Below are 27,668 nucleotides of genomic sequence, written 5' to 3'. Positions count from 1 at the left end.
GCCAACATGTATGTTTGTTCAAGAATGCCAGATCCCCTGGAATTGGAGTTACCAACAGCTGTGAACTGCCACGTGGGTGCTGGGATTTGAACCCAGGTCCTCTGGAAGAACAGCCAGAGCTCTCAACCACAGAGTCATCTCTCCAGTCCCAAGAGAGAATCTATTTTATCCCAGGCTGGCTTTGAACTCATTATATAGCTGAAGACAACCTTGAACTTCAGTGGTCCTGCCTCCAACTTTTGAGTACCTGCAGTACAGGCATATATCACCACACCCTGGGGTATGTGGTACTAAGACTTTTTTTAAAAAATATTTATTTATTTATTTATTTATTTATTTATTTATTATGTATACAATATTCTGTCTGTGTGTATGCCTGCAGGCCAGAGGAAGGTACCAGACCCCATTACAGATGGTTGTGAGCCACCATGTGGTTGCTGGGAATTGAACTCAGGACCTTTGGAAGAGCAGGCAATGCTCTTAACCTCTGAGCCATCTCTCCAGTCCCGGTACTAAGGCTTTTTGCATGCTAGGCACGTATTCTACCGATTGAGCTGTGTCTCCAAGCTCCTCCCCACCATTGCTTTTAGCAAACATTAGTTACCTTGTTTCTTTGAAGACGTATTTTTTTTTAATTATGTGCACGTGTGTGAGCATGTGTTCTTGCAGGTGAGCTCAGAGAAGGCGCTGAGTCCCCTGGAGCTGGAACTGTAGGTGACTTCGAGCTTCACAGCCCCTGCTTTCAATAAATTTTAATTGTAAGCATATCTAGTTTAATTTTTCACAAGGGTCGTGCTGAACAACTGACCCATGAAATGGTAGAAGTGTAACAACTAGCTGTCCCAAGCACATACAAGCTGGCCCCGGCACCTCACTATGCTTCGTTCCCACGAAGGCCCTGGTTACTCTGGAAATTCTAGGGCCTGATCTCTGCCCTCTCAACACACACAGCAACAAATCTGCCTCCCCCCACCCCACACTTCCCAGCCCATTCTACTCTTTGGAATGCTAGGCACATACAGAGGCTGTCTCTGGAATGCCCTCCGTCACCTGGGGACCCCTGGTCTGCCAGTCATGGCCCATTACAAAGCTGGAATGGTAGCATATGTCTTAATCCCAGCATGCCAGAGGCTGAGGCAGGGGGATTGTGAGTTCTAAAAGAGCCTGGACCAGCAATCAAACAACAACAACAACAAAAAAACACAAACAAACAAACAAAAAACCAACTGTTTTCATTCTAGGTGAAACAAGCCCAGGGCTTGGATTCAGGCACACTTTGATATCTATCATGTTGATATCTGCCATTTAATAGCCATGGGACCCTTAGTGGTTAACCTAATCCCCACACTGGTCATTTGCCGTGTCTCTAGAAAGGGAATATTAATTCTAGTCAGGGAAGTGGCGCAGGTCTGTTTTCCCAGACCTTGGAGGCATAGAGATCAGGAAGGTAAGGTTATCCTTAGCCTGGGCTACATGGTCAGCCTGAGCTACAGGAGACCCAACCTCAAACCAAACCAAACCAAACCTAGGACTGGGCCCTGACTCAGCAGGTAAGAAAGAGTGCACGCAACACAAGCGTGAAGACCTGAGCTCAAATCCTCAGACCCATATACAAAGCCACAGTTGTAAAGCCCAATACTATGGAGGGCAGAAACAGGACATTATGGTTTGCTGGCCACAGAATCGGGGGCTGGGCAGGAAGATCCCTGGACTTGCCGGCCGCCAGTCTGACTCCAGTTCATGGAAAGACCCTCTCTGGAGGGAATAAAGTAGAAAGTGATAGATTGGAATACAGCTGTCCTCCTCTGGTTTCCGTGTGGGCATAGGTGTGTATACCCAGGCACACACATGTGCAGACACCACACATACTACACACGCACGCACACACACACACAAACACTTCAAACAAAACAAAACAAAAAACTAAAGAGAATTCTGAAGAGCCTGAGCAAAGAGGTCTTACTTAGCCCTGATTCCAGCCTGTGCCCAAACCAGTTTTATCAACCTGTTTTTGGCATAAAGTCACATTGGAAGTTTGCAAGTCTGACATTACATATTGGTGACACAAGGTGACATATTCAGTGTCTTCCCTCTGCAGTTCCTCTGTTCAACCAGACAGACAGCCATCTCCCGTCACGAGGGGATAGTTGGCATTTTCTTTCTTTCTTTTTCTCTTGGTTTTCAAGACAGAGTTTCTCTGCAGCTTTGAAACCTGGATCTCACGCTGTAGACCAGGCTGGCCTCAAACTCACAGAGATCCACCTGTCTCTGCCTCCTGAGTGCTGGGATTAAAGGTATGCACCATCACCGCCCAACATCATTTTCTATAATGGAATTACACCATATGTAACCTCTGTGTCTGGCTGACTTACTCCTGAGTTTAGATTTGACTCAAACATTTAGAACTCCGCCAGTGTGTGATGCCCTCAGGTCCCCTGTATCAGTTAGGGGCTGTCAGGCTGCAGCTGTGCGTACCCACCACAGAAGACTGTTTCTATTGTTCAAGGCAATAGAAAGTCTTTATTATCGGCCAGCGACTGTACTGGGTGTTCGGGATCCCAGTGTAGCACTGAGTCTTTCTCAGAGTGAGCACAAAAACCATGCCCTTACTAACATACTCAGCTAGCAAGAACAGTTCGCCAGAAGTGAAACTACAGAAGCCAAAAGGCAAGATTAGTGCTTTTATAGGCTTTGATGGATCAGGTCTTTGTTTTCATTTTAGGCGGGTGACGCTGTCTGCTTGCTGAGTTTTACTGCCCAAATGGTATTTCCATCATGGAGTCAGTTGTGCTAAGTTCTGGGGCCCTGTTCCACAGTAACAAACAGCTCCAGTTCTTGAGGTTTCCTCCTTGTTCACATTCCGTGATGTCATTGGTGGCTACGGTTTTGTGCCACGTCACCCTCACTCCAGGACCCAGGTTGAAGGAACAACCCTTATCTGGGGAACGGCCCATTGCCTGGCAGGAATAAAGGGACCCTTGCATCATGCTCTGACCCTGAAGGTGTCTCCGGAGAACTGGCACGCCTCATTTATGTACACTTGTCACCAACGGAAGCCAGCACAAGCAGTGGCCTATCACTGTCCAAACATTGACTGGGGTAGGATCAGAACAGCAATAATGCTTACTTCAGCTGCCTCCCCCATCCTCACTCTTACTTCTTAACCTTCCTTGAGCTGACAGAGATCACACTCTGTTTCACACCAGGTGGAACCGCTTCTTCCCCAGGGGCCAAAGTCTTCTGGCAGTGTCTGGTCAGCTGGACTGCCTATGTTCATCTCAGGCCATGATCTATCCTGTACACCCACTCCATGGCAACCACTTCCCTCGTCCTCCCCTGGACTCCTAGCATTATGTAGCTAGAAAGATAGTAGCAGACCTGGGGGCTACTGGAGATGGACACCCTATCTCCTGTTTCCCTGGTAACACTCTGAGTGGAGGCTGCTTCGTAGGGCTTAAATTACCATATGGTGGAGTATCTGGCCTTTGCTGAGGCCCATTAACAAACAACTTCTTAGCCAGGTGATGGTGGTTCACGCCTTTAATCTCAGCACTCGGGAGGCAGAGGCAGTTGAGTCTCTGTGAGTTCAAGGCCAGCCTGATCTACAAAGTAATTTTCCAGGCTTACTCTGTAAGCCAAGGCTGTTACAACAGAGAAACCCTGTAAAAAAGGAACCACTTCTTGCTTCTTCCTCTTTCTTGGTCAGAAGACTCACACCTGAGTTCTTCTGACAGCCTGGGTAGCGATTTGACACGCTGTTGTCTTCAAATTAATTCAGCTGGCCTGTCAATCACTCACCAGGCCAGGACTGCTTCCCTGAGGAAAGCTGGTGAAGACAGGCTAGGGAGAGGGAAAACTAGTCATCCCCTTAGGGAGATAACACAGTCACTTGCCCTCCCAGGAGGCCCTCTCTGGGGCAGTTGCAGGACTTCCTTCCTGTAATCCTTCCCACACAGCACTGTGGAGTCCTAATTCAGGAAAGAGTAAGTGATCCCCCCCCCCCACTGCTTTCTCTTTCAGAGAGCATGCTCTCAAGGCCCCAAACTCTCCTAACCTGAGGCTGCCTGAGCAAGCGGCCTAGAGCCTCCCTTACGCCATGTTTTTCCTGGGCACTGCAGTCCCTGGGTCCTCACCAGTCTTCCGTAGATGTCCTTTCGAGTACTCCCAGTCACCCCCCGAAACTCTCTTAGCCTCATCTTACTCTGTTTCTGATCTTGGGATGCACCCTTGTCATCCTGCCTAACTCTAAGCAGGCCCATGTTACTCACTGGTCACCAAGGTCTTGCCCTCAGCCTCCCTCCTTACCATGACACTTCCCAAGTCCCGCCAGTTCTAGCCCTATGTGTGCTACAAGTCTGGCTTCTTGCTGTCCCGCTCCGACCTGACCTGGGTCACCATGAACGCGCTCCTGGTTGCACTCTGAGACATCTTCCTATCTTTTTCCATCCACTTTCTGCACAGAAGTCAAGGGTAAGAATGAAAACAGAATCGAACATGGCAGTACATGCCTATCACCCTGGCATTTGGGAGGCAGACTGCAGGGGGAGGTCAAAGGCCCTTTGAGCCTCTTTCAGACTCCACTCTCTTTTTCCTTCAGACCCCCCTTGCAGCCTCAGTTTGCTCTCCCATCTTGGGGACCGTAGTCTATGCCCGGAGCCTGCAAAGACCAAGAGACGGAAACTTTACCCTCAGGGTAGCGATGTTGGGGACGGGACCTGTGAGAGCACTGTGCACTCAGGACTGGAGTGGTGCGGTCGTGGAGTGCGTGTCTTTGTTCCAAACTGATTGCCCCTCCACTTCTGCCATGGGATCATGACCATGCAACACAGAGGACTTCCCAGACTCCAGAAAAGGAAAAGGGAAAACTGTGTTCGTTCGCGTGTTTGTTGTTTGCGGTTTGTTTGCATTAGATATGGAGGTTTATTTCAGCTCATGGTTCAGGGAACACACTCCTTCGTGGTGGCGAATTTTGGAAGAGGGCAAGGGGCTTGTCGCTGGGACAGCTCAGCTCCCGTCAGTGGCAGCAGGAGGCTGCTTGCTCCTACCGCGGTGGGCCAGAAAGTCAAGAAAGGAGACCAGGTGTTCCAAACTCCTGGTCTTTATACACAATCCAGTCTAAATATTCCACTGCAGCAGCACAACGGTGAGCAATGAGGTCTGTCCGGCCTCTGGCTCCAAGTGCTGTGCTTTACTCTTGGTTTAGTCCAAGGCACGCCCTGGGGGGACTGGTTAAAGTCCTCAGGGGGCCGTTGAGCTGTGTCCCCCCCCCAGAGTTCTCTCTTCAGTCCCCACCCCCAGAACAGAACCCTCCAGCCCCTGAGCTGAGAGCTCTGTATTCAAGGTTCCCGAGAACACAAGTGTCCCCTCCAGCCTCCTGAAGGGGTCCAGTGAGACAATGGCATTAGTGACACTGATGGCCATGGGCTGACATTTCTTCAGCTCACCCACCAGTCAATCACCATCCCAAATGCTTCTTACAGATTGCTTTTCCACCCACAGAGCTGTATACTTTGAGACAGGGTCTGATGTAGGCCAGGCTGGCCTCAAATTTGGAGCAATGCTCCTGCCCCAGGTTTCTGGGTGCAGGGCAATACAGCTGTTCACCACCAAGTCTAGTGGTTGCCTTTCCTTTCCCCCACCTGAAGCATAGCATGCCTACAGCCAAAGACAGATTCTAATGGAGAACTGAGTGACGCTTCAGAACATGAGCCCCCAAGAGAACAAGTGAACAATTCGGAGAGGAAGAGAGAGCTCTGCCCTGTAGGAGCCCCACTGTGCCTGGCTGGTTCACCCTAGGAAGATACCCTTCCCCTGACTTCTGGCCCTGGAGATCCATCTCGCCTGTCTCCAAGGTAGGAATAAATGAAACTTGGCCTTGGGCGAAGCTGAGTCTGCCTCTCCCACGCGGCTGCACAGGTCTGAGCACCAGTTTCTGGGCTCCATGAAATGAGGCACCGTGGTTAGCTGTGACTTGCTCCTTTGGGATCAGGTAGCCTGCCTTCAGAGAGATCCAGGGACTTGCTCCGTTGTGGATGGGTACTGTGGTGTCCCAGTTAGCTTTGTCAGCCTAGAGTCACCTGAGATGGCAGCCTCAACGGGGAAATTGCCTAGAGCTGGGAGCATGGTTTCTTTTTTTGTTTGTTTGTTTTTTGATTTTTGTTTTTCAAGACAGTGTTTCTCTGTAGCTTTGGAGCTTGTCCTGGAACTCGCTCTGTAGACAAGCTGGCCTCGAACTCACAGAGAGCCGCCTGCCTCTGCCTCCCAAGTACTGGGATTAAAGGTGTGCACCACCATCACCTGGCATGTTTTTGTTTTTGGTGTGTGTGTGTGTGTTGCGGGTGTCTTAATTGCCAATTGGAAAAGAAAGACCCAGGCCGCTGCAGGTGATACCATCTCTAGATAGGTGGTCGTGGGTTGTATAAGAAAGCTAGTTAAAACAGGCGGTGGTGGCGCACGCCTTTAATCCCAGCACTCAGGAGGCAAAAGCAGGCAGATCTCTGAGTTTGAGGCCAGCCTGGCCTACAGATTGAGTTCCAGGACAGCCAGAGCTACACAGAAACCCTGTCTTGGAGAATTAAGAGAGAGGGAAAGCTAGTTAAGATTGAATCTGAGAAATCACTGTTTCTCCATGGCTTCTGCTTCTGATTCCTGTCTTGATCTCCCTCAACAACGGTCTGTGACCTAGAAGGATAACAAATAAATCCTTTTTCCTCCTAAGGTGCTTTTGGCCAAGGCATTTGTCACAGCAACGGAAAGGAAACTAAAACTCTATGCGGTGTCCCAGGCTTTGAGGAGCATGTGCAATACACCTGTCCTTCTGCCCACATCTTCTGAACACACATGAACCAGTTTGGCCTCCGAGTCATGGGGTCAGCACACACACTTTGGTGGGCCCCGTCAGCTGCGCCTGAGCATCCTGGATGAGTGGTGACTCCAGTCTTCTGCAGGCCTGTGACAGCCATCCTGGTTCTTCCACACGGGGCACACTCCCCACCATATGTGCTCAGGACCGGCCTCCTGCTACTTCCGGGCTACCAAGCTTGGCCCCGCACAGATCAAAGGTGCCTGCTGGCATTCTGCCTCTGTCTGTGGCCCTCAGATCCGGTGTTGTCAATGCCAGCACTGAGTCTCAGAGTTCCAAGACAGCCAAGGCTACATAGACAAACCCTGTCTCAAAAGCAACATCAAACCAAAAGTTCCCCAAGCAAAAATGAATGTTTCTAATTCCGTTCCTGGACTGGGTCTTCTGTTTGTGCTGAGGATGTTGATTCGCACAGGGAGCTGCATTGTTTCCATTTCTCAGATGAGGACACGGGTACAGAGGTTAGGGATGTCGCCCAAGTCCCATATCTGGAAGCAGCTGACATATCTATGTTTGTTTTGAAGATTTGTTAGTTTGCTTTGAGACAGGGTTTCTTTGTGTAGCCCTGGCTGTCTATAACTCTCTCTGGAGACCAGGTTGGCCTTGAATTCACAGAGATCCACCTGTCTCTGCCTCCTGAGTGCTGGGGTTAATGGTGTGCCCCACTACCCCCTAGCATTTTTAAAACATGTTTTTGAATAAAAAATAAATAAATAAAAAGGAAGGACATGACTGCTCCTAAGTATGGTGGTGATTTATTGTAGATATGAAAGAGAATACAGCCAGAGACAGAGGTATCTGGGAGAGTCCAGAGTGGACATGACCAGCAGACTGAGTGGGGGGAGGCTTGTGAGGACAGAAGGGGAGGGGGGAGAGGAAACGGGAGAGTTGGGAGCCAAGAGGACAAAAAGCAAAGAGGCCAAGGGACTAAAACAGGTAAAAGGACTGGTGTCGTCAAAATGGCTGCTATATAGGGATCAGAATCTGGGGGAGAGGAAGTCCCAGCCCCAGAGCAGGGGACAGGGTATGTCAGCCAGGATGACCCTGTAACAGACTAAGGGATTCTGGGAGAACTTGGCTGGCAGGTCAGCTTTGATGGCATGTCAGTTAGTCATTTGTTCCAGGCTTGAAACCTAACGATTCTGTGTGTGTGTGTGTGTGTGTGTGTGTGTGTGTGTGTGTGTATGTGTGTGTGTGTGTGACAGAGAGAGAGAGAGAGAGAGAGCCCACTGAGGCCAGAAAAAGGTGTTGTGTTGGCTCTCCTGGAACTAGAGTTACAGATGGTTGTGAGCTGCTTGTTTCAGGTGCTAGGAACCAAACTTGGGTTCTCTGGAAGAGTGAAGTTGGGTCCTCTGCAAGAGCAGCAAGTGCTCTTAACCACCGCTGAGCCATCTTTTCAGCCCCTCATTTATGTTGTTTTCGGGACTCTAGAAAGTGCGGTCTCTACATTATCACTATCAGGCTTTCCTTTCAATACTGTAACATTCATCACACACTTTAAACAGCTACTGGGCCATGTTGTAGGTCCCAGGGCAAGGCAGACTCAAGGGGCAGAAGCACACAGACAGAGCTAGCATAATCAGTGACACTGCGGAAAGTGTCCCCAAAGACCTGAATCAAACACAAGGTGGAAGCTACCTCAGGGACTGTCGTGGGTGGGGCTAGCCAAACCTTCAACCTGCAATGCAAGATCCAGAAAAGCTAGTTTCGAAGTTGGTGGTTCAAACACTGGTGTGGAAACCATTGCTCTAACAGGAAAAGGGTTGCGCCATAGGCCCAAAATTGCTATCTCTGGCCAGGGAGTGTGGCTCAGACAGCCAGCAGCTAGAACCAGGTGAAAGGGTGTCACCCGCCCAGTGCCCTGCTCTTGAGGTTGGAGAAGGGTGGGGGCTGCTCTCATGGTGGGAAAGCGCCCTGGTATTGTAGCTCATGACCCCAACTGCAAAGGTCTGCTGTGGGAAGACACTTGTCCCTCTTGCCAATACGATTGGGTAAGAGGCGCACTGACCAACAAAGCCACAGGAGCAGCCACAGCCTTTTCTTTGTCTCTTCCAGGACAGCAAAGAACTGAGATGCATTGACCTGTGTGTCTCCCATCAAGGTCGGTCTACTACCCATAGCCCCGTAGCCCCCACACCGGTACCTCCATTGGGATCGGGCTCTTAATTCATGATGGTAAGTCAGTGTGAAAACCGTACACACAGAAGCTGTCCTTTAGCTGTGGATCTTGCCAGGTCTGGTAATGTGCAGATTAATCATCTCTGATGCCGGGCAGTAGTGGCGCACGCCTTTAATCCCAGCACTGGGGAGGCAGAGGCAGGCGGATCTTTGTGAGTTCGAGGCCAGCCTAGTCTACAAGAGCTAGTTCCAGGACAGGTTCCAAAGCTACAGAGAAACCTTGCCTCAAAAAACAAAACAAACAACAACAACAACAACAACAACAACAAATCATCTCTGAGGCTGGGCAGTGGCAGCAACCACAGCCCCATCCAGCCCACAGCTCCATGTGGATCACTAGACTGTGGTCCTACATCAGACTGAGAGCATAAGCCATTAGTTGCTTTCAACTGAGGGCATTTCCAAACCGTGATGGCTTTAGAGTGACAAAACCCCGTTATAAATAGGGGAGCATCCGGACCTTGAGCATTCTCTCAGTCTGAGGGACCTGGGGACTCGTGTTTGACACCTGTACATGGAACTCCCTTACAGTTTTTATCTGTACTTTTCTCTTGGGAGCTTGCAAAAGTGGTTCTCCATCACGCAGAAGACAACCTCCACCCTGCCCCCCTGGACGATAGATAGGGTCCTCAATCATTCCCAAGTGCTCCCAGGAGGCCAGTTTGATGGCATAGCTCACAAAACACACAAACTGTGGGGTTTTCCAGGGGCTAGGTAGGAGGTAGGTCTCTGTCTTGAAGGGGCCTAAAGGTCTTATTTTTCAAAGAAAGTGGGGGTCCTTACATGAGCCCATGCTTATTGGGCCTACAGGCCATAGCCCATCACCTGGCTCCAGTTCTGCAGAGAATGCGGTCCTCCTTCCATCACCCCTGCTGGGGCGTCCAGCTTCCTGTAGCTCCAGGGGAAGATGTCCAAGGTCTCTCCCACCCGTCACAGTCATTCCTTTGTCTTCAAAGCCTCATCTTCAGGGAAGCTGCACTTCCGTGGTCCCTGCCACCACTCTGTTTTACCCTGCAGTTTCTCTGGACATGGCACGGGTTTTTCCAGGGGTTAGGTCTGAGGGGCCCCTGATTGCCGCTTTTCTCACTGTCAAGATGAGCATCAGATACTGGTGGCTCTCTCCTTCCCAATCCCAGCACCGGCAGCAGACCCAATCTGTGGAACTCTTTGTGGCCCACACTGGTGGTATGTCACAAGGAGATCTCCTGATAGACAGCCAATCTAGCAACATGCTCCTAATAGCCAGCCTAGTCAGGACCCTGCCCACTGCCAAGTTGGATTGTCCAATTAGAGAAATGCCTTTGCTGGCCTGGCTGGGAGCTTGGCTGGGTAGCTCCAAGTAGGAAGACATCTCTTCTTTGCCACTTCCCCACCTACAGACACGTAGGTGGAGTGTCTTCGAGAGCATTTCTTGACTCCTAGTGAGTTTAGCTGGGGGAAGGAGGGGTAGAAAGCTAGGGTCCTGGAAAACATGACAGTCACAAAAGCCTGGGATGCAGTATGGGAGGAGGAGGAGCTAGATGACCCACCCAGGAAGTGAGCTGGTGCATCCTCCTGTACAACGTCCAGGCAGGAAGGATCCAGGACCTCTCCTGGCTTCCCTGGCCTCCAGCAAGAACATTCCCTGAGCTCTGGGGTCCCTGCTGTCTGACCAGGGCTTCCTATCCTCACGGCTATCAGCAGCTTTCCCTCAAGTAGATGTCGTTCCAAAGTCCAGTCGTTCTTCTCCCCTGTCCAGTCTGTCATTCACTCTCATCACTTGGGCCCTGTCACTTTGTTCTTGATCTTATTTCTCAAAGAAAACAGGGGGTCCTTACATGACCCTACTCTAATTGAGCCTACAGGCCCAGTTAAAAACAACTCCATATATACCAACCAGTCTCCTGTCCACTTGTTCGCCAGCGGGGATTACCCCCAGGCAACCCCAATTTAACACGCCTGCATTCTGTCCTCTCAATACAATCCTTGCTATCTTCCACCTGCAGCAATAGGCTTTCCCACCCCCACATCTCAGTCCTAGTAAGCACAGAGCAGAGACTGTAAGGATTAACTGCTGCTCTCCTCGGCCACCCACTCACCCAGCATTCTTGACTGAGTATGGACGAGGCGCTGGGGAGAGCAGCTGGGGTACAGCACTGGGTAGGAAGTTGACCCCTGCCCTTGAAGGTTTACATCCGAGGAGGAAACAGACAACTTAAAAACACGGTGTTCGGGCGCCTTGAGGAATGGGAAGGCTGAGATTGGCTGGGAGCTGCTGTTTCACATGGGTGTATGTGTGCATGCATGTGTGTGTAGGGGGGATTGTGTTGGCACATGTGTTAACAGGACTCTGCACCTCTGGAGGATAACAGGGCTGAACTGGGCTGCGGTCAGCTATGTCCTCAGTTTAGAGAGCAAAGAAAGGATGTGTGTTTCACACGCCTTTAAACTGCAAGCCCTTGCTGTCAGGACAGCGCTCAGAGGCTGGGGAGAGGCTAAGTCTTTTGCTGAATTTGTTTTCTTAAACTGTGAACTGCATGGGGCTGGAGATGGCCCAGACATTTGGAGCACTTGCTACTCTTCTAGAGGACCCTAAGTTTGGCTCCCAGCACCCCATGTCAGGCGGTTTACAACCATTTAACTCCAGCTCCAAGAAATCCAATGTCTTCTGGTTTCTGAGGGCACCTCCCCTCCCCATATAAAAATACTGACCTACATGAACATCTTTCCTATTTGGAAAGGAAAAACTGAAATGAAAAAAAAAATCCTCTGGGAAGGATTAATCATTTGCATCGAGCTATTTCCTCAACAGCCACTTCTGCCAGAAGGTGCAGGAGAAGAGCACTCTAGAACTTCCAAGAAGGCAAACATTTGACCTTGAGGTTTGGGCCTAGGTGAGGCCTAGCCTGGCAGCTCCCACAGAGAGCTAGCTCACTCTGGGTGATCAGCACACTGAGGGCAGTGGGCATTCAGGATGTTTGCAGAGAGCCCACATCCTTCTGGTTGGGTCTCAATACTCCCATCTCATGGGCGCAAAGGTGGCCACAACCCTACTCTGGAGCTTTACTCCATGTACCTGTCCCCGAGTCCTCTCTAAAAAGACAGACAGACAGACAATCATGCTAAGGAAAGCCTTCCACAGGCTAGGCCACAGACAGCCAGGGACCTGGTTTGAGCCATTTCTCCTGGTTTCTTTTCTAAAGCTGAGGTCACGGAGAACAGCTAGGTTGCCTCTCTAGTGGCGAGGGAGGGCTGGGTCAGTATGTGATAGAGCATGGATACGCTGGGCTTGTGACTCGGCTATCCTCAATGTAACAAGTATGGGGCCATGGACAGGCTTGGGGGAAGTGATCTGTCCAGCGCCCTGCGGAGCCGGCATGACCCTGGCAAGTCAGGGGTGGAAATGTCCTTCAATCTTCCACACAGCAAGCACAGAGTCCACGGCTCCAGGCTGCCAGTCAGATGCTCACAAACCAACCATGTGAGCATTGTTAGAGAGAAGCTCACAGTGGAGCACAGAGAGCCTCTCTCTCAACTGAGGACTGAGCTGGACCTCATGGGGCACACACAGAAGATGGGGAGCGGGAGGGTTCCAGTGTAACTGGTGGCAGTGAGAAAACCCGGGAAGCCTCAGTGTAAACTCTCCAGGTCCGGGATCCCAAAGCAAACACAAACCCAGTCCCTGGTTGCATAACTAACATCTCAGAGCAGAGGGAACACTCCTTTCCAAAGAGACCAAGGACTTCCTTTAACTACTCCATGGGAAAGTGCACAGAGCATGGAGTACACATTTGTAATATCAGAATTTTGGAGGTGAGGCAGAAGGATTGAGAATTTATATTACAAAGTGAGACCTTGTCTGAAAACACAGAGGAGAGGGCAGTAGAGTTTGATCTCAGGCTACGGCTTTGTTGATAGCTGACAAGCTAGCTGCAGGCCATTAGCAATTAACTAACTAATCCCTCTGGGATGACTAGAGGAATGGAGTTTTCCAAGTCTAAACCCACACTATAAAGGGGATGGTGCTTGCTTTTGCAGCCTACAGTGCCAGGCCATAGTTTCTGGAGAACAAAGTCGTTTCCAGCAGGCAAAGGGCTGAAATCTAAACTACCTAGAAATCCCAGTTCTTCCGACTCAATGGTGCCTCAGTCAACAGCAAGCACACTTCAGAACACTGTGGCCCTCAACAAGACACACTCTAGGTGGTCTCATCTCCAGAGGACCCTCCAGTTCTTAGGCTGGCTATCTTTAAAAAAAAAAAAAAATCAAACCTTGGGTCTGGAGAGATGGCTCAGAGGTTGAGAGAACTGACTGCTGCTCCGGAGGTCCTGAGTTCAATTCCCAGCAACCACCTGATGGCTCACACCTATCTATAATGAGATCTGTGCCCAGAACACTACATACATAATAAATAAATTTAAAAAAATCAAACCTCTCTTTTTAAGTTTCTGAGAGTGTTTCTTTCTTTCTTTTTTAAAGATGTATTTATTTATTATGTATACATTGTTCTGCCTGCCTCTGGAGTACTGGGTGGGTATGCCACCACCGCCCAGCTTCAAAATAAATCTTTTTTTGTTTTTTTTTTTGTTTTTTTTCGAGACAGGGTTTCTCTGTCCTGGAACTAGCTCTTGTAGACCAGGCTGGCCTCAAACTCACAAAGATCTGCCTGCCTCTGCCTCCTGAGTGCTGGAATTAAAGTCGTGCGCCACCACCGCCCGGCTTCAAAACAAACCTTAAGAAAATAAAATGTCTGTGGCAAGGACTGTTATGGATCGTGCTCACATCATTCTACAGCAGATGCAAGAAACACTGGTTTCTTCATTCCTACTTCATATCCAGCCATTGTAAAAGAGGCCTGAATGTACTAAAATAGCAATAAAATAACATAAATAAAAATGAAATGCTTCAAGAGAACGGCATTAGGGACTTAGTCTCAGATCTCATCTCCAGCAAACCGCCCTTTACTGCTGCATTAACAGAAGACTAGAAGGGTGGGAGCAAGACGCTGTGGGCAGCCATGGGCAGACTGCAAAGCCTCATGGGAAAATGAGAAACCCTGAGTCCTGACACATGGTTCTCTAGGATCATCAGCAACATCCCAAGGCAGTGGAAAGGGACTAGGGGTCTGGTCAGCAGGGGGGAGGTCCTGGGTTCCCCTTCTCGTGAAGGGGAACTCTTCACGAGAGTTCCCCGTGAAGGTGCATCAGTCCCTCGCCCCCATGCCTGAAGACGCAGCTGAAGGCATGGAGAAGAGGCCCTGCCCCTGCAGCAGCGTTAGCTCCGAATCAGGCACAACAAGAAGACTCAGCACATGTTAACATTTACAGGTTTCCAGAGGTGTAGGAGAATGTTGCTCAAAGGAGTCCAGTGTGCTCACTGCAGGACGCAGAGTGGAAATACACAGCAGTGTGGCTAGCATGCTGCAGGCTCAGCCCACACAGCACCCAGTTCAGGCTCTCAGCTCTAGAAGCTGAGACTGGACAGCAGGCTTCTGAGCAAGGGGAAATGGTTCATCATTCACAACACAGTCACTGAACCTTCTGCTTCCAGGAAGACAGCGTATTTCAAACTTGGGACGAGTCATAACTCTGGGAGGATCCAACCTTCATATTCTACAGACAGCAGTCTCTCATCTGAGAGAGGGCTGTGTGTGTGTGTAGGGGCGCCCTCCCTATTGGCAGGGGTAATGACATGCACCCAAAGTGTGATTTAAATTGTGCCCAGCACACAGAGGCCTGTGACAACAAAACTGGGACTGTGCCCGTGGGGAAGGTGTACTCTGCAGCAACTGCTGACCAAAGGCTTGGCTACACAGAGGGATCCTAGGAACAGAGGCCCTGGCGGAGCCAGCGCACCCTGCTCCACCTACCACTCGCCACACCTGACATCTGAAAGGCTGGCTCTTCCTTCTCCCTGGTCTCTTGCCCAGTGACTGATACAGGATCTCAGAAGTCCTACGTGTAAGGGAGGAAGTCAGGCCCTGGGAAGTAGGTGGCTTGTTCCACAGTCCCCAACCCTGAGGGCTTGTGTGGGAAGCAAAGGAGCAGTGGCTTAGTGCACTGATGTCTACCACAGCCACGTGTATCAGAGAGCAGCAGGATGGCCGGGCAGTGTGCACCAACTCTCTTCTCACTCTGTGAAAGGCTTAGTGTCCCAAGTCTCTAAAGGCTCAGCAGGGTTCTGGTTCTGGATGTGCTGCTTTGCTCATCATAAGGACCCCAGTCCAGCCCAGTCCTCCACCTTCACACAAACTGGGACAGGTTGGGAACTTTGATGTTGAGATCGCCAATGTTGATGTTCCTCGGGATCTCAGGAAGGTTGATGTTCTTCACAGCAGACACGGCCCTTGCGGGGGCTGCTGAAAGGCCACCCTGGGAACAAGGGGAGGAGACTGTCAGTCGCTTTCCCAGTGACATCTGCTTAAATCTTAAACTAGACGATGTAGATCTGAAGAATTCCAAACGGCATACACAGAAATCTTCATATCCCTCTGCCTCAAAGGTGGTAGACAAAACCTATTTAGATAGCTGAGCTTGACGTGGAAACCACAGCCTTTGCTCCCATCCCACTGCATGGTATGCAAAGGGGGCTGTGTCTGATGCAGTTTTACAGTCGCAGCATCTAACAGTGCTCATGGCCCATGGTAGATGCTCAATAAACGCTTGCTGAGGGACTCTGATATAGTTTATCCAAGTCCTAAGTACTGAGGACACTCCACTTACAAAGCAAAACAAAACGAAACCCTTTTCTCAAGAGTCCGCCTTACAGAAAAGTGCAAAGTTAAAGGAAAAAGAACATCAGATGTAGGACACCTGCTTGCCAACTAGTGTGAGCAGTCATGTGACCACAAGCTGGGAAGCACAAACACGGGAAAGCTGCACAGACACAGAGGAGGGTGACCACCCCGGGCTCATCCTGAGAGTGGAGAGGGAGAAATGACGAAGAGATCAGAAATTCACTGTGCCCCAGCGGACAGCTCCCAGGACACTCATTCCCACTCTACCCCCACCCTGCACAGCTGTTGTGGTTTCCAGACCCCTTGCCTGACTCACTGTGCCTGGAAGCACTCACTTCCCAGCCTGCACTCCCCAGAAAACCCTAGCAGCCAGAGCTGTGACTAGAGAAAGCTTCTCCAACAGGATCAGCAGTCCTCACAGGAAGAACGCCTGGTTCCGTAAAACAGGTTCCATTATACAGAGTAAAGAGACCCTCGAAGACACTCAGAGATGTCACTGCTCCACTGTTTCTGCAGCTGTGAGGAGGTGCACCTCTGACCCTGCTCACCGTGGGACAGGCCTGGCTTCACCATGAGCTCCTGCATCAAGCCTGGGGCCACATGAGGATGGGGAGGGTATGGTATTTTCTATTTTTTTTTTTTTTTTTTGAGATGGGTTTTTCTGTGTAGCCCTGGCTGTGTAGACCAGGCTGGTCTTAAACTCAGAGATCCACCTGCCTCTGCCTCCCTGGTGCTGAGACTAAAGGTATGTGCCACTACAGCCCAGCTGGGTATGGTATTTTCAAATCAGCATTACTGTAGTTTTGTAGAAGCCTCACTGAAAATAAGGAATCTCGAATTTCTAGAGACTAAAAGATACCACGAGATATGGCTTCTGGAAGAACAGATGCGCAAAAGCACCAGAAATGCGGGCTGAAACTATTCCAGAAGCTGTCTGCTCTTCCTGCCATCTGCCTGGCCTTTAAGCCAGACATCACAAATTGCCCTACCTGTTTAACATTTATACTAGCCTTCAAGTTGGTGTAGACAAATCAATAAAGACAGAGTGAGAACCACCTCCTAAGGACCCAGAGAAACACAAGTCACACAAGGTACACATCCCTCCCTCTGCCCCGTGCTCTCTACCCAGCCAGAATACAAGTATAGCTACTTTCTTACCTCCGACTTCTCCAGCCTGTTTTGAGCTTCAATTTGAGCCACAATTTCATTCATGTTTGTTTCCAACACCATCCCTCCCATCACCACCTCCTGAAGGATGTAGTGGACCTAGAAGAGAGGCAATGAGAGGACTCAGCACAGCACAGTGGTTTCCTTTGATGGCAGCAGAAGAGGGGTCAGACAAGTCACATTCTGATCCATGCTGGTGGCCATGTCAGAGGTGCAGCAGATGGCAACTGAGCCAGGAGTCGGCTCACCAGGATGCAAGGCACTGATGGGTGAATCTCAGAGAGACACGCCCTGGGGGCTTCGGCTCCAGAATGCCTCAGGCTACTGCGTGCCTTTACATACAGTAAAGGCATTTTCCATGGTGTGAATGGGTGTGGGTGTGTCCCCACAGCCTTTAATGTAGTGTGATCATCTCATGGAAATCTCTTGTTCTACTGGGCATTTTCATCTATGGATTATTGTGAAGATGATTTCCTCTTAAGCGGAACTGTTTAACTGGAGCTATAATTTTATAGAATGATAGTGTTAGTTTAAATAGAATTCTGACAATTAAAGGTTCCTAACAAGAGTAGTAAGGGATTATAATTGAACATTAATATAGGTAAAAGTAGGATAAGGTGTTGCTCATATCCCTGATAAAGCAGGGGCTGCAGAGGAAAGACAATAAGAACAAGAAAGCATCACACAGCTAGGATTTAAGAGTTTTACTTGAGGATTTGTATAGACTGTGGTGTAGGTTAATGATTAAGGAAACAATCTAGTCCCAGGAGTTAGCTCCAAGTCTTTCTGATATTGAAAAATGTATTCATGGATTTTGGGTACATCATAGCTAAAACAAAGATTTAAACTGACTTCATGTAAGTAAAAAACAAAGAATTAGATGGTTAGTTAAGAAAACTCAACAGGATTCTAAAATGAAAAGCAAAACAAATAGTCTGTTGTCTGTCAATTTTATAAAAATTGCTGCCTATGTAAACGGCTATGGCTGGAACATTCCTGATCTAGAGAAGTCAAAAAGATGAATGTTAAGCTGAGTGTGGGTTCTTGGGGATAATTAGTTTTTCACCTGTAATATGCAAAATGTTTACTCATGAAAGGGAAATGGGCCGGGTAGTGATGGCGCAAGCCTTTAATCCCAGCACCCAGGAGGCAGAGGTATGCAGATCTCTGAGAGTTCAAGACCAGCCTGGTTTAAAAGAGCTAGTTCCAGGACAGGCGCCAAAGCTACAAAGAAACCCTGTCTCAAAAAACCAAAAAAAGAAAAAAAAAGAAAAGGGAAACGGAAACATGTTGTTTTTTATTTATATTCATTGTAACCATTCACTTTAAAAAACAGAATGCAAACATGTTATAATTTTTATATTGCTGAAAGATTTTGCTGGGGTATATGAGCTGTAGGAGAAAAAAAAATAAAGACACATGGGTGGGAAACACCGGGTAGAACAAGAGAACAAGCAACAGAAAGAACAATAAAATGAAGAACTAAATTTTGCCCCTCAGAAAAGTCCTCATGTGTCTGTCTGTCTGTCTGTCCAGTAGTGCATCTGCTCTGCATCTCCTCTTCAGGGTCTCTGATCTACTGAAGACTTGCCATTCATCAGCACCCTAGGTGAGACCCTGCCATGTTGGAGGTGTGGGTGTGTGGTGTGTTTTCACAGGCCCCACACTATTAAGTCTCCCTCCCTATGATAGAAAAGTCAGCTGAGGTCAGTCCACCGACTCCATGGTTCCCCTTTAATTCCTGAGCTGCTGAGGACTGGACCTTATGGGAGCAGATCCGCACTCAGCCGCCTCACTAGTGAGACCTCAAGGGGTCTCTGCCTTTTGGTTTATGGCTTCGTGGTCTTCTATCAGCAATGGCAGAGGGGCTGGTGTCCTCAAGACAGTCAGGTGATGGCTGAGGCTTCCAACTCAGACAGGTGGTGTTTAAAGTCTAGCCCTGCTGTTGCTAAGTGGTCTTTGGCAAGTTATCTTCTCAAAGCTTCAGCTTCCCTCCAAACCTACAGGAGTAATGGCTGGGTAAGGTAACTAGATGGAAGACTTGACATAAAACGCCTTGGCTGCTGCCTGGAATTACTGGTTCATACAAGAAGAGATGTTTTCCTATCACCCATTTACTGTCATCACACTGGTGGGTATTGAATAGGCCCAGCTATGCCAAACAATCCCCATCCAAGCACCATAAAAACCACATAAAATTTTCTTTGTGTGAGGCTCACATTGGGCTCAGGTTCTATCCATCCAGCGGTTCTCTGGGCAAAACTAAATCTTGAAGCACAGCTGGGATGGAACAGAGGCAACTTAGCCACTGTACAAGACAGCAGGAGAGCTGCCACAGAGAGTCCTGGCAGTGAAGACAGAAGTGCTCACTGGGCCTACAGGTTGGCACTCCACATTCCTTTGCAGTACTGAGGCTTGAACGTAGGGCTTTGTGCAAGCATTTTTCCCAGTCCCTCTTTCAACTTTAAAATTATTTTTTGACTCATGTATCTCAGATGGACCTCGAACTTCTGATCTTCCTGCCTCTACCTCCCAAGCAGTAGGATTACAGGTACGTGCCACCATAACTGGATTACAGCCATGGAAACTCAGCCCAGTGCTATGTACATGCTAGACAAGCACAGCTGACCAATGTCCCTCGGGCTCATCTTTCTGAGAAATATTCTTGCTAAATTGTTCAGGATAGCCCTATACTCACAATCCTCCTGCCTCATTTTCTCAACTGGCTGGAATTATAGGTTTGTGCCACCAGACCCAACAAAGCACTTCAAATTCCAAACCAAATCATATCAACAAGACTTGTGTAATTACTTTCTGACAAACCAGGAAGGTGTTGTCAAGTAAGTATAGAACTATTGGAGCAGCCCACAGGAGGTCAGAAAAAGCCCTGGGAAAGGCAAATCAGCTACAGGACAGGTAGGTTTACAAAGCTCACGGGCCGGCCTGTCTGGGACAGCAGCTTTATATAAGAGGGAGACTAAAGACAAGACCGAGAAGGTAGCTTGGGTTTGAGCAAGGTGCCCTCGCCTTGATATGGTGTGTGCGTGTGCACGTGCCGGTGTGTGCTGAGACTGCCTGTGTGTGTAAATTCAGAGGCTAGAAGAGGACACCAAGTATGCTGTTCTATTGTTTGCTTTCTCCCTTGAGACAGGTCCTCTTATTGAAGTTAGAGGTAGGCAGGCAGCCAGCAGGCTGGAGAGCTCCTCTCATCTCCACCCTCCGGAGCTGGGGCTGCAGGTCATGTGACCTTGCCTGCCATGGAGGAGCTCAGGCTTGCTCAGAATGTGCTATTACTCACTGAGCCATCTCTCCAGCCCGAGACGATTCTTTGTTGAGCTTTCCTGGATACTGCAGCATGTTTCTGGTCTCTGAACACTAGCTGCCATAGTTCCCCTCCAGCTAGGATGACCCAAGGTCTCCTCAGACATAGCTAAAAATCTCCCATGAGACAGAGTCTTAGTTTAGACCCCTGACCTTCAGTCTCAAGTCAAGTTTCAATTTATTCTATGGTACCAAGAAGTTGAGAAAAAGATGTGTTTGCATGCTTCCATGCACTTGATACAAGAAATTCTGTGTCCTCCAGAAAGAAGGCACTAACACATATAAGTGGGATTTGTCCTTTGTCCTGGGGGAAGGAGTGCATTATGGAGTAGCCCTGTAAGTGTACCCATTTACTAAGTCCTAACAAGACTTTCCAGCTTTCTCTCTCTTTTCTAAATTATACACAATATACATTACCCATATTATACATTAATATATCTACATTAATATATATCTATATAAAATTTAATAGCAAAAGTTTCACATTTAGGCAACTTAAAATGTTATGTAAGACTGGTTTTCGTATCATTCCTTGGGGGAACTCCACTGCTTATACTTCCCTATCAAATGGTCCTCTGGATATACTGACTGTATGGAAGTTCCTCATAAAGCAAAAACAGAACTACTACATGACTCAACAATTCAATTTCTGGGTACACATATCCAAAAAACTAAAAGCAGAGACTCAAACATTTATACATCCATTTTCATATCATCAAGTCACAATGGGCAAAAATTAGAAACAACCCAAATGGCCACTCCCAGATGAATGGATAAAAAATGTTCTATTCCATAAAATAGACTATTTATTTTGCCTTTAAAAGGAAGCTTTTTTTTTTTTTTCTGAGACAGGGTTTCTCTGTAGCTTTAGAGCCTGTCCTGGAACTCGCTCTGTAGACCAGGCTTGGCCTTGAATTCACAGAGATCCGCCTGTCTCAGCCTCCCGAGTGCTGGGAAAGGAGCTCTGATACATCCATACAATATGGATAAACCCTGAGGGCACTGTGCTAAGTAAACTAAATCAGACACACACACAAACTTATTATAAGACTGGTGTGGTGCCTTTAATACCAGCACTCAGGAGGCAGAGGCAGGTGGATCTCAGAGTTCAAGGCCAGACTGGTCTACAGAGTGAGTTTCAGGACAGCCAGGGCTACAGAAGAACCCTTCCTCAAAAAAAAAAAAAAAAAAAAAAAAACCAAAAACAACAAAAAGACATACTATAGGAATTCATTTTATGGGGTATCTAAAGTTGTCAAATACATAGAAACAGAAAGCAGAATGGTGGCTGGGCTGGGCAGGTGGGTATTGTGTTGCAAGTGCACGGAGGTGGATGACGATCTCTCAGATGGTGGTAATGACTGCACGCTAATGTAACAAACTCAATGGTACTGACTTGCAAAATTAACAGCGGTAAAGCTGATAACACTTAAACAGGGAGACCTGCATTTGAGTACTCTTAGTGCTCCACCCACCTCCTATTCATCGGTACAAAGGAGTACTTTTGTAGAATCTCAACCATGCACCAAGTGCTTCATAGAACTTATTTTGATTTCACAATAACTGTCTGTGTTTGGTAATTGTGATGGTTAGTTCTGAATGTCAACTTGTCACAACTTAGAACCACCTGGGAAAAGTGAGTTGAGTAATTTGTCTTTATTGGATTAGTCTCTGAGCATGTCTGTAGTGGATTGTAGATTATTAATTAATATAGGATGGCCCAGCCTACTATAGGCAGCATCTGTGGCCTAGGCTGTGGTCCTGAACTACCAGACAGGAGGAAGGTAGAAAGCAAGCAGGTAACCTGGGCGGGCTCGTTTCTCTCTGCTCTTGACTGTGGCTGTGATGGACCTGGTGCATGAGCTCCTGCCACTGTGACTTCATTATGTGACGGACTGAAATAATAAACCTCTTCCTCTCCCAGAACCTTTGACCACAGTAACAGAAATGAAACTAGGACAGCTCCTTCATTTCATATTTGAGAAAATGCAAATGGAGTCTGCAGTGCCAGGAGCCGTCGGTTCCAGAACCAGGTGCTGAGTGCAGGTTGGGCAGACTCCTGATCTCTGTCACCACATTCACACCTGACCCCAGAGGACACGGCACCACCTAAGGCTTGCTGCTGGTGTGACAGTTCCAGTGAGAACTCTGCCATGGTTCACCCAAGGCCCAGAACAATGTACAATGCAGAGTCATGTGACTGGGAAAGGGTCTCTCACATCTGAGCAGTGCACTCCTTGGACTCAGAAGACTGATCAGAGTGTGACTGTGGAGGCCTTATGGACAAAGGTCTAAGTCAAATGTCTGGGAATCAGAAAGTAGGGTACGAGCTAAGAACTCTGAATTTGAACATCATAAAGGTAGACTTCCTGAAAGTCATTCAAGTGTGTTCTAAATACAAGAGGGAGAAAAAGAACTGCAAACCCATCTTCAACAAAACTAAGTGAAAACACAGATTCTAGACCCAGACAGTTGCAGATATTGAGTAGGGAGTGCAGGCTCCTTTTGCTTCATAGAAGGAAATGGAAAGAAAGATGTGACAAAGGGAGGATGGAAAGGGAGGGGCTAGTGACCTCAGAAAAGTCTGCAAAAATACACTTCCTGCAGGCAAAGCACATCCCCAGGTACCAAACAAATTCTTTGCTGGTGAAGGGCAGAAACCTCCTTCGACCTAGAGTTGAAACCAAGTCAAAAAATATACAAGGCCACTGTAGGTGCCTCACAGATGTAGTCCCCATGGCAGCAGAGATGAACATCTATGCAATGGAGAAGTTCATGAGTTCCGAGATTTATTAACTGCCTAGAAATAAGAGTAAATAAACTCACTTAGAATTCTCTAACACGGGAATAACAAAGCCAAGCTTGAAACACTTCCCCAAGCAAAATTCCTAGTAGCTGGCACCTGAAAAGCAAAACTACTTAAAAATGATTATAAAGAGCCATCTACTCAAGAGCTAAATAAAGACACAACAAAGAAAACTAGAAAACAAGAAAACCAAAATAACAGAAAATTGCTGCTAGGGAGCAACCAAAATTACAACAAAGCATTCTGAAAAAATTAAAAGAATGGTTTTTCAAGACAGGATTTCTCTGTGTAGCTTTGAAGCCTGTCCTGGAACTCATTCTGTAGACCAGGTTGGTCTTGAACTCACAGAGATACACTTGCCTCTGCCTCCCAAGTACTGGAATTAAAGGCATGTGCCAACACCACCCAGCTATGGGTCTTTCCACTTTCAAATTAAAAAAAAAAAAAAAGCAAATGCCACTACACCTTTCTATAGCATTAGTTTTATTTTTTTTCTTTTCTTTTAGTGACAGGGTTTCTCTGCATAGTCCTGGCTGTCCTGAAATTTGCTCTATAGATCAGGCTGGCCTCAAACTCACGGAGACTGAAATGTCTCTGCCTCCTGAGTACGGTATTAAAGGCATATGCCACCACTGCCTGGCTCAGTTCAATTTTTACACAATGATTTTCTCATCTCATTCTCGGCTTGTTGTGTATATGTGATTAAATTCTGTAACTATGATATTCATGAAAATATCATGAGCACTCTTTGCTAGGCACACGGCTCCATGGACATAAGTAAGCAAAGGATATGCAGACAGTAACCCATGGTAATCTAGTCAGGAATTCTGAATAAAGGGCAGCAAAACTTATCTGAGTTAATAAAGAGTGAGCTGAGATAGCTGGAGGCTGCAAACACAGGTGTAAAAGCATGCAGCCAAGAAACGAAACTGAACCCAGGCACCTGCGAAACTAAAGGTCTGGGCAGAGCACAAAGGGTTCTGTTTAGGACAGGAGGTGGCTGAAAGGCTGGCCTGGAAGGTACCAGCAGAAATCTAGAGAGTACTGAGAGGTAAAGTACTGCCCCGTGGAAGGAGGGGAAGGAAAAGAGGGCTGATACCTGAATCATCGAGGTGACACTCAAAATAATGGGGCTACGGAGAGTCTATGTCTTAGGAATGTCTGAAGCCATACCCATAAAGCCTCACCAACATGACTGCCCAACTATAAGCTAAACAAGAATGGCACCAATGGACTGGCGCACTGGATAGGGAAAAGCCCACAAGATCTTTACCCTACGCAAAGAACTACAGGCAGTTGAGGAAAGCTGAGTGCGGGAAGAGCACACCAACCTTCAGGGTCAAACGGTTGGCCCTGGAAACACAAATGCAAGTAACATTACGGAGACTGAACAGGTTCTATTTACATAGATGCATGTACAAGTACATATATGCACACAAAGACAATAAATGAAAGAAGAGGCTGTAAAATTGAAGAAGAGTGGGGAAGGGTACACAGAAGGGCTTAAAGAGAGGAAAGGGAAAGGAGGGATGTTGTAATTATAATCTCAAAAATAAAAATAAAAAGAGTAAAACAGATGTGACTAGAAGAAAGCAAAGGTCAAGAGCCAAATAGTGTGCACCGAACAAACACAAACGATCCTGTTATCTCAATAGCCATTTATCATAATGACATTGGCAAACCTATTAGGAATTGCTTACTGGATATAAGTAAGAGGTGCTATTTGAGTTCTAAGTACTCTGACCTAAGAGACTCACAGGAGGAGGAAGGGTTTATCTGAGCATCAAGGCTCCAACAGAACCATCTGATGTAATAAAAGTGAAGGTGAGCGATGCACCTGAGATCTTAGGCGTCTGCAGAGTGAGGCAGCAGCTGGGGTTTTCTGGGGCTGATCCGCTCAGATCTACAGCCACACATCAATGAGTGAAAACTGGTGCTTAAAATTCTTCTCCTGAAACTTCTATCCCCCAACAGCCAAACGTAGGAGTGATTTCAGCCAAATGAAATTCTGCAGACACTCTGACCTCTTTTATCATGTCTCTGTTCTGTTCCCACCCTAACACCCACTCAGAGAGCCGAATCCGTTCACTTCTCTTTTCTGAAAAGCTGCGACAACCTTCTCTTGGGGTACCCACCTCTACAACTGGATCAACTGAACATACAACATTTTCTTTTTCTTTTCCTATTTTTGCTGTTATTTTGTCTTTTTGGTTTTCTGAGGAGACAGAGTTTCTCTGTAGAGACATTGCCATTCTGGAACTTACTCTGTAGACATGGCTGGCCTTAAACTCACAGAGATCCACGTGTCTCTGACTGGAAGGTATCGGAAATGGTTAATGACTTGAGGGCTGCAGAGTGCTCACAGGGTGTGCTCAGCATGCTCAAGGGCCTGCCTCTGCTCCTCAGCACAGAACAGAGAGGACTCTCCCACCTGCTGGGGTCTCCCTATGGAAATGAGGGCTTGTAATGCTGCCCTCTGCTTTGTCAACTCCCACACCTTAGCTGCCTTAAACTCATTCTTCACAGTGATCCTGCTAAGTAGCTCTGTAAAAATAAAAATAAAAAAATATTCTTCCAGGTTTGGGGTTCTGACTACCCAGGGTTGGGGCACCTAAGTCAAGGAACTTAAGGACCTCTGCTGGTAGAGTCAAGATTTTCTTCTCTGTGACTTGAATGGGTGTCGACTGCAATACTTAAGTCAGTGTACTGCTGTGTTGTTCTTTGCATGTCTCTTGTTCACCGTGATTCTTTGAGGTTCCATGTTAAATCTTCTGTGGGTGCCCACAGCAACAAGCTTATGAAGCGATAGGTCATAATTTCTGGTATAATGAAAGAAAGAGTTCACTACTGTGCACAAAGTCTGGATTTCAAGACACAGCTTGTCATCTGACATGACCTCCAAACTCGACCCTCTGAAACTCCACTGCAGATAAAATAGATTAAAACGAGCCTGCTAACTTCACAAGAAGATTGACAGAGTCCAACAGGAAGGACACAAAACGCCATTTCAAAGATACAGAAACTAGGCTGTGGAACTGTTGAGGGTGGAGACAAGGCAGTTTCAATAGCCCTTCCCAGGGACACAGGGTGCCAAAACCTCCAAGAGTACCATCCCTGCTTACATTTCTCAATCGAGTCAAAGTGCAATTCCGCCTCTAACCGTGTACCCACAATCACTGTGATTGGAAGCAAACTATCTGAGAAGTGGAAGGGAGCAAGTGCATTAAAATCAGGCGTCTCCTCTAGTGAGGCAGTCTCCAAACTTTTTTTTTTTAATTATTTATTCTATACGTATTGGTGTTTTGCCTGCATGCATGTCTGTGTGATAATGGCAGATCTGGAACTGGAGTGACAGACAGTTGTGAGCTGCCATGTGGGTGCTGGGAATTGAACTCAGGTCCTCTGGAAGAATAGCCAGTGTTTTTAACCACTGAGCCATTTCTCCAGCCCCCAGTCTCCAACTTTAACTTGGCTTGCTCCAAAGCTGAAGTATTAACGTCTCATACCTTCGCCAATAAATACAGAGAGTAAAGCTCAAGAAGTCAGCTTCGATCCCTAGTGTCACCCCAAAATGTGGTGTCTCAGAACACCCTGTAGCACTCACTCCACAGTACAAAACGTCTCTCAGTAGAGATGGCAAGACCCCATCCTGGAGACTTCTTGGGCAGGGAGGGTAGGGTAGGTCCCATCTTCTGGAACACTATCAGACAAAACACCTTTAGCTTAGTGACAGGCACAGAAACCTCTAAACTGGAGCAATTCCAATTCCTTACAGGACAGAATCTTACAAAAGACAGGGGCGCACACACCCCTGCCTAACCATTAATAAGACAGAATCAATAAAATGCTAACCAAATATAAAAGAACACGGTGACTCTGCTTATGTTAGAAAATCACGCTGGGTGGTGGTGGCGCACGCCTTTAATCCCAGCACTTGGGAGGCAGAGGCAGGCACATCTCTGTGAGTTCGAGGCCAGGCTGGTCTACAAGAGCTAGCTCCAGGACAGGCTCCAAAGCCACAGAGAAACACTGTCTCGAAGAACCAAAAGAAAATCAGGGCATCAACTATCAACTTCACAACCCCCATGCTTTAAAAAGGAATTCCTAATCGCTTACAAACCAAGCTTCCAAGGTCACTACATAAAAGTCAAGTATAGATACCACTTCTATCCCCTCTTGGCTTCAGTGCTTCAGGGATTTCTATGACAGGCCTTCAGGAGTAAGTAGGGAAGAGTCTCGCGGAGGGGAAGCGTGGCTCACTTTCCTGTCTGCTAGAGGGAGTGTGCTCTGAGAAGCACAGGCTCTGGAAGGGACATCACCTTGGCTTAGGGTCAGTTTCTGCTCTCATAGATCCCATATAAGAAAGAACTGGAAAGCAAAGAAGGCAGAATCATGCCTTAGAGACCAGGGGAGCATGGCTTTTTCTCTGACTCCTCTCATTCTGAAGCCTAGAGTTGCACCAGCATCTCATGATGTGCAGAGCAGCGCTGTTCTTGGGCCCCGTGGACTGCCTTATGTCTCTGTGCCAAAGAGAATGTGTGATTGTCAGATCTGCCCACCGCGGGTGGCTCAAGCCCTGCCTCTTCTCAGAGAGTCTACTGCAGTGGTAGTGGCTGCTG

The 27,668-nt window shown here is 47.8% G+C and overlaps 1 protein-coding gene across 2 annotated transcripts in view; it reads right to left on the bottom strand.

Moving 5' to 3' along the window:
• Positions 1-13,964: 13,964 nt before the first annotated feature.
• Ap3s2 (adaptor related protein complex 3 subunit sigma 2) overlaps positions 13,965-27,668 on the bottom strand; it is a 40,107-nt gene continuing 26,403 nt past the window's right edge. The window contains exons 5-6 of one of the 2 annotated variants that reach the window (XM_085682608.1): positions 16,914-17,021; positions 13,965-15,390 (exon numbers count right to left, since the gene is read on the bottom strand). In XM_085682608.1, coding sequence (XP_085538734.1) covers positions 15,262-15,390; positions 16,914-17,021 — 237 coding nt within the window. In that variant the 3' untranslated portion in view covers positions 13,965-15,261. The remainder of the gene's footprint in view (positions 15,391-16,913; positions 17,022-27,668) is intronic. The other variant, XM_048434891.2, reaches the window with a different exon arrangement.

The sequence above is a fragment of the Myodes glareolus genome, chromosome 24 (assembly GCF_982192425.1).
Source record: "Myodes glareolus chromosome 24, mMyoGla1.1, whole genome shotgun sequence".
Classification (NCBI taxonomy): domain Eukaryota; kingdom Metazoa; phylum Chordata; class Mammalia; order Rodentia; family Cricetidae; genus Myodes; species Myodes glareolus.
Note: the sequence above shows the minus strand (reverse complement) of the source record. Positions and strands in the feature narration are given on the sequence as shown.